This window comes from Chinchilla lanigera, unplaced genomic scaffold (assembly GCF_000276665.1).
Source record: "Chinchilla lanigera isolate Chin_1 unplaced genomic scaffold, ChiLan1.0 scaffold00061, whole genome shotgun sequence".
In the NCBI taxonomy this organism is placed as follows: Eukaryota; Metazoa; Chordata; class Mammalia; order Rodentia; family Chinchillidae; genus Chinchilla; species Chinchilla lanigera.
In genome coordinates this window covers 10,797,012-10,810,946 of record NW_004955462.1, presented here as the reverse complement: position 1 = coordinate 10,810,946, position 13,935 = coordinate 10,797,012, and the positions used below count along the sequence as shown (strand labels likewise).

General features: G+C 47.1%; 1 protein-coding gene across 2 annotated transcripts in view; it reads left to right on the top strand.

The window, feature by feature from the left end:
- The window catches only part of LOC102030612, a 51,800-nt gene that overhangs the window by 2,256 nt on the left and 35,609 nt on the right, over positions 1–13,935 (top strand). Inside the window, exon 2 of one of the 2 annotated variants that reach the window (XM_013521366.1) lies at positions 2,907–3,077. In XM_013521366.1, coding sequence (XP_013376820.1) covers positions 3,007–3,077 — 71 coding nt within the window. In that variant the 5' untranslated portion in view covers positions 2,907–3,006. Of the gene's footprint in view, positions 1–2,906; positions 3,078–8,998; positions 9,066–13,935 lie in introns of those variants that run through there. The other variant, XR_263122.2, reaches the window with a different exon arrangement.

Genomic DNA, 13,935 nt, shown 5'->3' with positions numbered 1-13,935 from the left:
GGGGCTGAGGGCCTGGGGGCTTCTTTTCAGGTCTCCCGACTGAAGAACTGGACAGGACACACAGACAGGATAAACGGGAAGGGACCTTTAGTATCCAGAATACCTGGGTTGGCGCCTTCCTCATGCAGATACGGCAGTGGGACAGCTGTTTTATAAAAAATGAGTTGGGCCTCACGCCAAAAACTCATTTGTCTTCTCACCTGATGTAAAGGAAGGGTCAGGAAGATCCTCTTGGTTGATCATGCCCATATGTAAATGAGAGTGTGAATAGCGTCTTCTGATGGGTCCCACAAGCAGTGCTCAGGAGCTGTAAGTCCTGTGTAAGTCTAAGCCCAGACCTGTTTTGGGCCCAGCATTCTGCAAATGTCTTGTCTTGTCTTTTCGGTAACATCTCAATCACCTGGTTAGCTCTGCCTGGATTTCTGTGAGTGAGGATGCTTTCTGCTCAGCTGCTTGTTTAGTTTGCCCCATTCCGCATCTCTTAGCTCACAAGGAAGAGTGGGGGAAACGCCAGAATCCTCTGGTTCTTACCTGAACACAGATAAAGGAAGACACTGGCGATTGTCCTTTGTCCTCTGGGTCTGCCGCACACTTCCATGGTGCTGTGTGTGTAATTAACTGGGCATTGGTCAGCTTTCTGTCTCTGTGACAAAATACCTGAGGAAACAGCTTCAAGGAGGAAACATTTATTGCAGCTCATGGTTTCAGTCCCTCGTTAGCTGACTTCGTTGCTTCTGCCCATGGGGAAGAGGGACATGGAGGAGGAAAACTGCTCATCTCACGGAAGCCAGGAAGCAGAGAAGGAAAGAGCTAGGGAGGAGGCAGCTGGGGACCTGATACGGTCCCCGAGGTTGTGCCACTGTGGTCCATGTGCCTCACCTCCTATTTCCATCAACTCCCAGCAATGCCCCCAAATCCTCATCCCATCAGTGGGTTATGAAGTTAGAGCCCTTGTGATCCAGTCATGCCTAAAAACACCCATAGACCCACCAGAGATGTGCTTTGCTCACTTCCTGGGCGTTTCTCAAGCCAATTAAGGTGAGCTTTCATTGTCTGACTTAGAGTGGTGCCTCCTTGAGAGCTGGGGGTGTGTCTGCTCCTGCTAGTGACCTAGCACTTGGCTTGCAATGACCCTGCCCCCGAGCAGGTACCTGACAAACATTCAGAGAGCAAATGGGCTTAAAAGAACAAGTGATGGAAGGAAGAGTCGTGCATGCAGCATGGGACAGGCAGGCTTTGTCCTGGTGTGAACTGCAATATGCTTGGGAATTCGGGGGTTCTTTAGGGTGTCGGTAGGTCACTCCCTTCTGTCTGTGCTCTTTATCTGTGAAATGAGAATATATATATATATATATATATATATATATATATATATATATTCAGAGAGAGAGAGAAGATGGGAAATACAGAGATCTTTTTAAATTTTTATTTTATTTTATTTTTTTGTGTGGCATTGGGGATCGAACCCAGGGCCTTGTACATGCAAGGCAAGAGCTCTACCACTGAGCTGCATCCCCAGCCCTCAGAGATCTTTTCTAAATTTAATTTTTATTATTTATTTATTTAGTTTTTTTTTTGAGACAGGGTCTCTCTATGCAGTTCAGGCTGGACTTGAGTTCACTTTGTAGCCCAGATTGGTCTCGAACTTGCAATGATCCTCCTGCCTCAGCCTCCTGAGTGCTGGGATTACAGGTGTGCACCACCATGCCCTGCAAGAGATCTTTTTTTAAAAAATGGTTTGGGGAACAAGAGAAAGGGATGGGGAGGAAGGAAAGGGGAGGGAAAAAAAGGATGGAAAAGAAAAGAAATAACAAAAAAAATGAAAATGAAGCTTTTGCAAATGGGCCAAGAACCAAGAGTTGAAGGAGCCGGGAGGCAGTGAAGGGGCAGGGGACAAAAAGAATTAAGATGTATTCTATATGTGCCCCAACTCCGCATGAGTGTGGTCACTGTGTACCTCAAACAGGCACTAATAAGAAAATAAAGCCTAACACACATGTGAAGTGTGCCGTTTACTTTCAGTCCGAAGTACGACTAGGCCAACGTGGTGTGAAGAACTGATCCAGACAAACGTACTGTCAGATGCCCACACGGAGCCAAAAGGGAGAGGAGAGGAGATGAGAAGCGAAACAGGACAGGACTCAAAGAGCCAAAGCCAGCTTCAGCCAGGCAGGCACCGTGGTGAAGACCAGCACAAGCACGGAGACAGTTCCTGTCCGACTTCTGGTCGCTGTGCCTGCGGGTGCCGGGGCCTCGCTGTGCCCGCGTCTCAGCAGCGCACGGCCGCACCAAGCATCGCGGGAGGAGGTCAGACAGGAGTACGTTCAGCTACACACAATAGAAATAGAAACTCACAAAGACGCACAGTAGCTGGCTTAGGCAAGATAGACGTTTATTTCTCTTATAAAAGAGCTCTAAGGTTTGAAATTTCCGGGCTGACAGTTTGTGTATCACCAGCGACTCAGGCGTCTATGTTTCTATGTCCAACACTTGGTTTATATTTTCAAAATTGCATCATGGTCCAGGAAGGCTGCTGGAGCTCTGGTCGACAGCTCTTCATTCTAAACAGGAGGAAGAGAAGAAAGGCGTGCCTTATTCCTATTTAGAAAGATGGTCCAGAAATATCACATGACAGTTCTGTTCACATTTCATTGGGTAGAATGACTGTGTCTACGTCAGCCTCCTAGGGAGAGTAGGAAATGCGTTTTTTTTTACTTGTGTACAATCCTATTCCTAACAAAATAAGAAGTGTGCAAAGACAATACAAGCAAAACCAAGTGTGATGACCTTAATAAAGGAAAGCTGTTAATATAGTTTCAGTTTTAAAAACAACTTGATTGAGATATAATTAACTGATATATGATGAACGACACATTTAAAATGTGCAGTTTGATGTGCTTTTATAGAAGTGTCTAAGTGTGAGACCATCTGCCCTGATCATTTCCTGTCACTGGGGCAAAACGCACAACACTTGCCACTTAATGGAGGAGAGCTTTATTCCGGCTCATGGCTTCCATCTGTGGTCAGCTGGCTCCAAGGCCTAACCAGCACGGCAGAAGGAGGCGGCAGAGGAAAAGGTACTTATCTTAGTCACTTTCTCTAAGCCAATGCCCACGGGTGAAAAGAGGAGTATTTTGGCTCATGTTTCAGCCCATGGTTGGCTGGCTCCAAGGCGGGATGGGTGGCATAGGGTAACGGAGGAGTAATAACTACTCATTTCATGGCCTCCAGGCAGCAGGGGGCAAAGGGAGGAGCTGGAGAGGGAGAGAAATCCTTCCAGGCCACACCGCAGTGACTCATCCCTTCCGACCCCACCTCTGAACAGCAAGTCAGCTCTTTGCCCTCAGAATCCAGTCTCCATCCAAAAGCAAACGAGGCTCCTGGGGGACAGCTAGACATAACCTGTAACTTTCCATCCTTGGTCTCTAAAAGACTCACATGCGTCCCTCTGCCCATAATGCATCATGTCCATCTCTAAGAGTTGCCAAAGTCCTAACAATTTCAGCACTGCTGAAAAATCAAAGTCCAAAGTCTCCTCTGAGACTCAAGGCAAACTCCAGAGCCCTTGTAAACATCAAAAGGAAAGTTAAACATTCTCTTTCCAAACAGGAGAAGTAGAGGGAGAGAAAGGAATTGGACCAAAGGAAGACTGAACCCTGGCAGGCAAACACTAAATCCTGTAGCTCAGAGCAAGTTGTAGTCACGAGGTGTGAACTGCAAAGGGCTTGGCTGGCCCTTCCCACTGTGGTTTATTGTGTGAGGTACACATGGAAGCTCATTATTTTGCCATTGATATCCAGGAATTCTGCCACTGCTGTTGAAGAGACCAACCTTTCTCCACTGCATGCTTTTGTACTTCTGTGACAACATCTGTTGTCCACATACGTGGGTCTGTTCCTAGGCCGTTCTATACATTTGTTCCTCTTGTCATCCTTGTCACCCTACATATCTTGACTCCTACTGTTAGATTTATAATACGTATTTAATCATGTAGTGTTAGACCTCTAATTTTGTTCTTTTTAAAAATGGTTTTGTTGTTCTAGGCCATTTGCATTTCTTTAGGAAGTTTATTTATTTATTTATTTATTTATTTATTTATTTATTTATTTTGTTTCTGTTTTTTTGAGACAGGGTCTCGCTATGTAGCGGGCTGGTCTTGAATTCACTATGTAGCTTAGGCTGGCCTCAAACTCACAGCAATCCTCCTGCCTCAGCCTCCTGAGTGCTGGGATTACAGGCTTGCACCACCATGCCCAGCTTCTTCATGAATTTTAAAGAGCCAGTTTTACAAAAAAAATCAGATGGGACTTTCACTGGCATGGTGTTGAGCTCACAGATAAAGTTTTGAATGAGGTATAGATGTCCGTAAATTCTGATCTTTTAAAATGTCTCTCAGTTGGAAGAGACAGTATTAGACAAAAGGGAGGGAATAAAAGGGAACTGGAGAAGGCAGAAGAGAGGGCGACAGGAGGGTGGATATGATCAAAATATGTTATATACATCTGTGAAAACACCACAGTGAAATCCAGTATTTGGCAAACCTAATATGTACTGATAAATATATATTTTGAAAAAATAATTGAAAAATTATCTCAGCAATGTTTTATTGATTTCAGTGCACATGTCTTATACCTCTTTCATCAGCTGTATTTCTACACATTTCTATTCTAGGGTGCTATTGTAAATAATATTTCGTATTTATTTATTTATTTATTTTTTGTCTTTTTGAGACAAGGTATTGCTATGCAGTTCAGGCTGGCCTTGAGCTCACTTTGTAGCCCAGGCTGGTTTTGAACTTGCAACGATCCTCCTGTATCAGCCTCCTGAGTGCTGGGATTACAGGCATGTGCCACCCCGCCCGGCTGTAAATAATATTTCAAAAAATTCTAACTTGCAGCTATTTGTTGTTAGTATGTAGAAATACAATTGATTTTTAAACTATTTGGTTTTTAACCCGAAACCTCTATTTTTAGAGTGGCTGAAGGCGGAAGCTGAGGTAAAACCCTGGTTCAACTGTCACTTTTAATCAGAAGTTTTTAAGATTCCCAGATTTGCTTTTATCTTCTTGGCAGGTGTGGAAATCACCGGTTATATTTTTCTTGCTTTAGACGTTATATTTTGAAATGAACTTGTGTACTTGACGTGACAAAATCTAATGTAATCAACATCTCTAATCTTCTTCTAAACAATATGAGAGCTTTAGAAAGCCCTGCCCATCCGACCTGTTGTGATGCTGAGAATTTTAATCCCAGTTTGCACCGGTGCTTCTTACATTAGTCACCGCTTTTGTGTGTGTGTGTGTGTGTGTGTGTGTGTGTGTGTGTGTGCGCACGTGCTGTCAATGCCTATTTAGATTTCTTCAGATTTTGACTGACTGTTCATTATTTCATTTTGCACGGATGATCTTGGTTCTGGAGTCAGTTTCTCTCCTAACATCATTCTTCGGTCGTACTTTGCCAGAGGGTGTCGGCAGGGCACCGAGAGCAAATATCTTTATCATGCCTTCACTCCTGAAAGATGACTTAGCTGTTTCTCTCAACACCTTGAATAGCTTTTTCTCCTGTCTCCAGTCATGGTTTTAAGAGTCTTCCCTGTCTTTGACGTTCTGTAATTTGTCATGAAGCATTGAGATGCTGATTTGTTTTTACGTGTCCTACTCAGGCCTTGTGCATCCCGACTGGCCAGACCCACGTGTTCCACCTCGCCCAGAAACGTCATAGCTGTTACCCTTTCTAATGCTGCCGGCTCACCCGCTTTTGTGTGTGTGTGTGTGTGTGTGTGTGTGTGTGTGTGCTGTGCTAGTCTCTCCCTCGAAAGCTGTGGCCACAGGGCTGTGGGCACCTTAGCTCATTCCTCTATGGCTCTTGTGCTCTCATTTTATTTTTCATCTTTTTATCTCTCAAGGCTACATGATAACAAGGTTCCTCAGAATTTCCAATTCAGTTATTTTCAGCTGTGTTTAGCCTTGTGCGTCAGACTTACCCATTGAGTTTTTAATGTCACTAAGCACATTTATAGCTTTTACAAAAATGATTTCATTTATACTCCAATCTGCTTGCTGTTTTTTTCTACAGTGTCTTACATTTCAATTCCTTTTCTTGGCCCATGTAAAAATCTGTTTTCATATATGCTCAGCAATGCATTCATTTGAACTTTTGTTTTTGAGACAGAGTCTTGCTAAGTCATTTAGGCTGGCCTGGAACTCAGGGAGATCCTCCTGCCTCCACCTCCTGAGTGCTGGGATTACAGGCATGTGCCACCATGCCTGGCAACTCACCTGCACTTTTTAAAGGAAGTAGTTCAACTAGAATGTCTAGGTGTATTGTAGCAGGGAGGCTGCCAAGTGATGAGAGTGGAAAAGGAAAGGACCTTACAGGTTTTCTCAAATTTCTCCAGAGAAACTCTGCTTCATCCATGGGGTCAAGCGTCCTTTGGGGATCCCAGACTTCTGCTGCCCCAGCAATGCGTAGTGCCTGGGGACAGTGGGAGCTGTCCCTTCAAATAAAAATGTAGGCTCATGGAAGGCCAACGCAGTGAAAGGTGCCTTTCCTGTCTCTTCATGTACCACTGAAGAGTTCTTGTCCACAGACTCCATGCCCTGTACATGCTTGGTTGGGTCTCTAGACTTTCATGTCTCAGACTGTGTTAGCATGGGGGGTGCTGGTGTATTTATTTGCCTTTGTGGTACTGGGGAATGAATCCAGAGGTGCTCTACCACTGAGCTACATCCCCATACCTTTTTACCTTTTAGATTTCAAGACAGGGTCTTGTTAAGTTCTGTTGGTTAGTCTCAAACTTATGATCCTCCTGCCTCAGCCACTCTCAAAGTTGGGATTACATATATGTGACACACGTTTGTTTGACTTGTGATCCTCCTGCCTCAGCCTCGAGAATGTTGAGATTTCAGGTGTGCACCAGCCATACACTGGTGCACATGGGCTTTTAAAGAGTGCCATGGATGTTTGTGTTTTGTTCGTGGCAGTCTGGCCTCTGTGTGGTTGTCACCTCTCTGCCACCCATTGGGAAACCCAGAGCCAACCATAGTCCAGCTCTTTAAGAAATGGCCACTAGATGGTGGCAGTGAGTCACAGTACACGCGTGGGCATAACCTTCAGAACAGCTGGAGAAGAGCCAGCTGACACACACTAGGGAACATGTCCCTGGGGCCAGGTGCCGTGTCAGCCCTGAGACCTCAAGAACCTCATAAGTGGCCTGTGGTCACCTGAGTACAGACACAGCTGTCCTGGAGACAGAAGGGGACTCAGGCAACTTCCACATCTGGGGATGTCCACAAGGAGGACAGGTGACACCTTCCCTACAGGACTTGTTAGTGACAACATCACCAGGGCTTACCAACCACCTCCTCAATCTACCTCTTCCCATATTGTCCCAAAGCCACAGTCTCATCTTTCCCTCCTAGTCCAGCTTGGCAACTGACTGCTTGCGTGACCCTGGATGAACCATGATCTCCTCCTTCATCTCTCTATTAGAGGATGATGATACCGAGTCCTTAGCACTTCACTAAGTAAAATAATGCAGGCCAATCTGCTTTGAGAATTCCTAAGATCCATGTATTTATGAGGCATTAAAATAGATAATAAATTAATGAATGGTAAGGAATACTTTAACAATGAATTGATGAATATGCATTTTCCTAAAATTCCTTCAGGGCCTAGGAAGATTGGGGCCACTGTGGACATTTATTCAATTGACCAGGAGGTAAACTCTTCCAGAAGGGAACAGTCACCACTAGCTGAAGTCTAGCAGGCTGGTGCAGCCCAACCTCAGAGCCCAGGAAACAGCAACGTCATTAAAGAGGTGGCTACTGAATGCAGTGCCCCAACCCTGGCCAGAGGCCAGGCAGCCTGGCATCTGAGGAGTGGCCCCGTGGTCCCTCTGTCTGGGATGAAGGGCCCCTTTCTTTCTCCTCTTCCAAGATGGAGGGCAGAGTCAAGCCCTGTGGGAGGAGGTGCCCTGTCCAACCCTGAGACAAACACCCGAGCAGGACAGCCGCTGGCACCCTCAGGGCCAATGTGATACAGAAACTGAACGGCTGGTGCTGGCTTTCCCACCCATCCCACTCATTTTGTCGGTGTTGTTTTTGAGACGGAGTTGCTATGTTGCCCTGGCTGGTTTTGAACTCCTGAGCTCAAGTAATCCTCCCACCTCAGCCTCCCAAGTAGTTGGGACTACAGGTGTGTGCCACCGTGCCTGGTCTCACCCCACTTCTTGAGGGAAGGAAGCCGACTCTTTCTCCAGCTGATGGGAGACAAAGTGCCCATCCACGATCCACGGGAGGGGAAGGAGGACAGACCAACATGGCATCATCCTCATCTCCTTACTGTGCTGAAGAATACGCCTGTGAGATTTTAGGCCCTTGTTCCTTTAGGATCTATTTTTTAAAAATATGCTAATAGATTTGATCACAACTGGTGTTTTGAAAGCTTCAGTTGAGGTGCGATGCCCCTGCAGGCATTCTGGAGTGTGTGTGCGTGCGTGCGTGTGCGTAGGGGGCTGCTGGGGTTGGAAATGGCACCAAAGGAGAGGCTATTTGGAAGAGCATTTCCCCCAGAGGCTTCTCAGTGGTGCTCTGACTGCTCTTTTGTGTTAGAGATTTATTTGTTCCTGCAGGGATCATGCAGTCAGCAACACCACCTTCCGGGTCAGTTCGCTAATAGACATTTGATAATGGAGATCTTGGATCCAGTTCTGGGCACACCCAGACCAGGAGGTTTGGTTGGCTGCGTGTGTGTGTGTGTGTGTGTGTGTGTGTGTGTGTGTGTGTGTGTGTGTGACAACGCAGGATGAAGACTAGTACGCCGTCACCTCTGCTGCTGGAGGATCTGGGAGAGGTGGATTCTCTGTGTGCTGGCCATAACACATCCCATAATCACACCATCTCTACGCTCCTTTCCTTCTCCGATGTGTGAGGCCTAACAGTCCACCAGGGGGCGGAATCGTGATCGTTCCTGTTCGTTTCATCCACCAGCCGTTTGTCCGGGGAACATCTGCCATACGCCCGTCGCCGCGTTGCTTCGCTTTAAATCTCATTTGGCTTCTGTGAGGTATATTATATCACTCCCTTTCCATAAAGGGAGTGGAAGGTTAGGAGAGGTGAGGTAAATTTCACCAAGTGAGCACTTTGTGGAAAACCTGGAATCTGAGCCTGTGTTTTTCTGATTATAGAGCTTAAACCCTGTGTCCTGTTAGCCCATTGCCTCTTCCTTGTCATGCCGCCTCTGAGGCAGAGTTCTGTCCTTACACCCTCCCTGCCTGGAGATCTCCGCGGTGCCTGGCTCTTATCCGCCAAGCCAGTCCCTGGAAGCCTCCGTTTACCTGGCCAGAGGACGAGCACCTGGGCCTCTAGCCTGTACTCTGTTGTCCCTTACACATCCTCCTTTGGACTTTTTCAGTCCTGTGTGGTAAAGGACTTCCCCAACTTAGCTGCTAAGAGGGCATTACATGTCTCTCAATCTGCTCTGTGGCTAGGACAGTGGCTCCCTGGGGTGGCTGATCCTTCACCTCCTGAGGGCTTTAGGGGAGGCTGAGGCTGAGGCTGAAGCTGAGGAGGAGGAGGAGGAGGAGGAGGAGGAGGAGGAGGAGGCAGAGGAGGAGCAGGCATTTGGCTACTTCTGCCACTGGTGCTCTCATAAGGTAAGGAGAGGAGAACCTCACTGGATGCCCTGGAGGAAGTCAGGGAGTGACCTGACCCCGAGTGAAGGGACCTAGGACAAGGAAAACAGTTGGGAGGAGAGTGGTCCATAGAGGCCTGGACGGCAGAGCTCCAGAGTCGACTGAGCTGCAGTGTGGGTGTAGGGGGCAAGGATCAGGCTGTGTTACTTGGGGCTTCAGAGGAATCCAAGCCAATGGCCTCCGTGGGGTCTCTGCTTAGGTTTTGTTTTTGTGACAGAGCAGAGGCCAGGAGGGTAAGGGAGGGCAGAGGGTAGGGGGACTCCTACTGTCCAGTTAACAAACTGGAATCTTTTGATTTTACTGTTCAGTGACTATAAAGTTTGTTTTTGTACATTATGAATTGATACCCTTCAAGGTGAATATGGTTAAATCTATTCAGAGACTTCCTAGGGCTTTGGATTTGCTCTTTTCAAAAAGGCATCCTTGTCACTGGATTGTGTTCTCCTAAAGCTGGGATGTGGGAAATCCCTCTGACCTACAGCAGAGCACTTTCTTCCCAGTGAGCATGGCCGGGGTGCTTCTGCCCTGGGTGCAGGTGACCCCCAGACCTGCTTCCAGGGCTTCTGTTTAGAGCTGCCACCTGCCTCCTTCAACCCCAAAGAGACACAGGGAGGACAGCACAGCATGAGACATGACTGGGAGACTCTCCTGTGGATCCTGGGGACATCCATTCACCCAGGATGGTACCCATCAAAAATCCTGGCCTCAGGGTTCCAACAGAGCTGGGTGCAAATCTAAGCTGCAGAAATGAATCTGCGGAGTGAGAAGTCAGGGCAGTGCCTACCTCTGGGGCAGGGGTAAGAAGGGAATGGGAGGGTGTGAGAGGGGTTCTGGAGTGGGAGGGGGCTGCTGGTCACTGGCAAGTCCTCTGTGATCACCCCCCAACCTGTGCAGTTAGGAGTGGTGATTTTCCTGGGTGTAGACTTTAGTAAAAGAGATTAATTTAAAAAGTGCAAGCGTACCTCTTCCTGATTGTGCTCCCTGGCCCTGATGTCTCCGCCCCCTATGACAGGGCTGTTGTGGTGTTACCACTCCCGCTGTGAGGCGAATGAGTGCTCATCAGCTTCTGATGCAGGGCCCGGCACTACCTAGCCCCTGGCAGCGGATCCTGCAGCAGCTCTGGCTACTCGGGGTACACAGTTTCCACTCTTTGCCTAGTCCACCATGTCTGCATCCCTTCACACATCGGCCCAGAGTGCAGACATGCTCTTGCTGGCTTGTACTCCCCCAGGTCCTCTCATCCCATCACCAAATCCTGTTTGGAGTGAAGACGCTTCTCCTCACCCCTGGGCTCATCCTTCTCTCCCTGTGGGTCCCAGCAGCGAATGATCCACTGATCCCCTCAGTTCGTACCTCTGTCCCCTCCATCAGACCAAGGGTACAGCACTCCATGATATGCAGCTTGGTCCCTGGCAAGCCCAGGCTCAGGGACAGTTACCCAAATGAAGAGCCAGCAGCTTCTCCATGGGACCTACAGCATGGCTTCCTGAATGGCAGGGATTTGAAATGCCTCCCCCAGAGCCGTCCCTTTGTTCCACCATTTTGAATAAAGTGGCATACTGTGTTTTCACTCCTGGGAAAATGTCATTTGAAAAATACATCCCACAACCAGTGTGAGATGCTGCATCTGGCCTGCCATCCAGGCAGAAGAGAGGCAAGGAGCAGAGGGTGCTTCGGTGGCTCTTAGTTAGTCCTTTGTCTGAAGAATAGCTGTAGATTGTCCCATTCTGCGGGTTGTCTCTTCTCCCTGTCAGTTGTTTCCTTTGCTGTTCAAAAGCTTTTTAATTTGATGTGGTCCCAGTTGTTGATTCTTTGTAATATTTTCTGTGCAACTGGGGTTTTGTTCATAAAATCTTTGTCTATAGATATGTCTTCAAGAGTTTTATCTATTCTGTCTCCAAGGAGATTAAGTGTTTCTGTTTTTATATTTAGATCTTTGATCCATTTTGATTTTAGTTTAGTGCACAGTGAGAGATAGCCGTCTAAATTCAATTTTTGACATGTGGAAAGCCAGGTTTCCCAGCACCATTTATTAAAGAGGCTATCTTTCTTTCAGTGAAGGTGTTTGGGCCCTTTGTCAAAGATAAGGTAGTTGAGTGTGTTTGGAGTTGTTTTAGCATCTTTTATTCTGTTCCTTTGATCCTCAGGTCTGGTTTGTTGCCAGTACCATGCTGTTTTATCATGGTAGCTTTGTAGTATAACTTCAAATCAGGGATTGTGATGCCCCCTGACAGAGGAAATTTTAAGGCAGCCCAACCTTCAGGCTATAGCATGGGTACTGCTGATGGTTATTTAGCCAGGTCTAAAATGAGAATCAGAAACAAAAGGCAGAGCCAAAAGATATAAAAAGTTTCCAGTTTTACCAGAAGAGAAGAACATGGGAAGTTGGGATATAAAGAAGAACATGGTTACTGAAAAGATTAGTGTTAGAAAGAAGTCAATTACTTTGCATCAGGACAACAGGGAAGATGGTTTGTAGGCCTCTCAGGAATCAGCTATCCATTCTTCATAAGCTCAGAGGTGCAAAAGTAAAAACCTTTCTTTTGAGAAGTGAGTCCCAATATGCTCTGTTCATGCAGAGCATGGAGGGAGGTATATCCCCCAATTCAGTCATTCAGAAACCCAAAGCAGCTACAGCCATGGTTCAGGGTTCAGTTCCCCCATGACTTCTCAGGCTAGAAACCGACTTTGATATCATCCACTAAGTGCTGAATTTTCAGGCATACAGAATACAGAAGTTATGGAGTCACAGAGGCTTCCACCCATATTTTAGGAGACTATCTGCGAGGCCAGGCAAAAATGTGCGACAGGGTCACAATCCCTGCCATAAGCCCATGAAAGGGCAGTACATGAGGCTATAAAAAGCCAAAGGTGCAGTGGAGACCCCAGGAAGTTGGAGATGACAGAACATCTGCTGAGGAAAAGCCACAAGCAGTGAGTGGAGCCAGCTCAAGAATGAGGCCATGTGGGCTGCAATCAGCAAGGCCATAGGAGCATGCTGCTCTTGAAGCTCATATCTCATTACAACCTAACCTACCATGGTTGCCAGACTTGGAGCTACAGGATTCAGTGTTTGCTCTGCTGGTTTGGGTCTTATTTTGGTTTGATTTCTTTCTGTCCTTCTAGCCCTCCTTCTTGGAATGGGAATGTTTACCCTATGTGTATGTTGAAGGTGTTTAACTTTCTTTTTGATTTTCAAAAGGACTCACAGCTAAGAGTTTGCCTTAAGTCTCAGAAAAGACTTCAAATGTAGACTCTTGAGCTGTGTTAGAACTGTTGACTTTGGCAACTCTTAGAGATGGACTAAATGTACTTTGATTAAAGAGCTGTGTATAAGTCTTTGGGGGGCCACAGGTGGAATGTTATGGCTTAGGTCTAAATTGTCCCCCAAAAGTCTCATGTTCAGAGGTGGGACCTGGTCAGAAGAGTTGAGTCAGTGGGCGTGTGACCTGGAAAGGTGCTTTCTTGCCCCCAGCTCCTCCTTTCTGTCTCTGGTTCCTGGGTGCCATTAGGTGAGCAATTTTCTTTTGGCAGGCCCTTTCATCACAGTGTTTCTGCCTTGGAGCCAGCTGACCATGGGCTGAGCCCACTAAAAACTGTGAGCCAAAAAAAAATCTCTCCTTTAAGTTGTGGCTATCTGGTATTGTGTCCCACAATGGGAAAGCTGACCAATGCACTCCTCATTCTTCAGGTGAGTAGACGGAGGCTTTGAGATGATGCATTCTGTGTAAGGCCACAGCAATCAAGTGTCAGAGCTGAGAGTCACACCCGAATCTCTTAGCTCCAAAGCCAGATCTTTCCATTTTGTCATGTGAGTGTATGGTTGTCACACAGGCAGAGAGGGGAGTCAGTAGAGGGGATGATCAGGAACCAGCTCTGGAGCTGGGAGGAAGAGGTGTAATAACTAGGGGAGCTAGGTCAGACATACAGAAATCCAGGACAGTGTGGGGGAAGTGTGAGGTGGGGCTGGGGTTAGGAAAGGTGAGGCAGCAGGAAGAACAGAGAGGACCATTTCTAGACTGGGGAGCAGGGGATGAGGAGGAGCCCAACAGCTGGAGCCCTTGCCTAGTTGGGAGCCCCTGCTGAAGCTAAGCTGCTGTGCCAGAAAAGATGCAGGCAGGGGTCCCTAAAAGCCAGGAGCCCTCCCTGCTGCAATGGAAAAGAACCAAGAAGCAGCCTTAGCGGGAGGCTTGAGTGAGGAATAGAAAAAGAGCACCTGGGGAACTAAAAACTTTTCTGGGT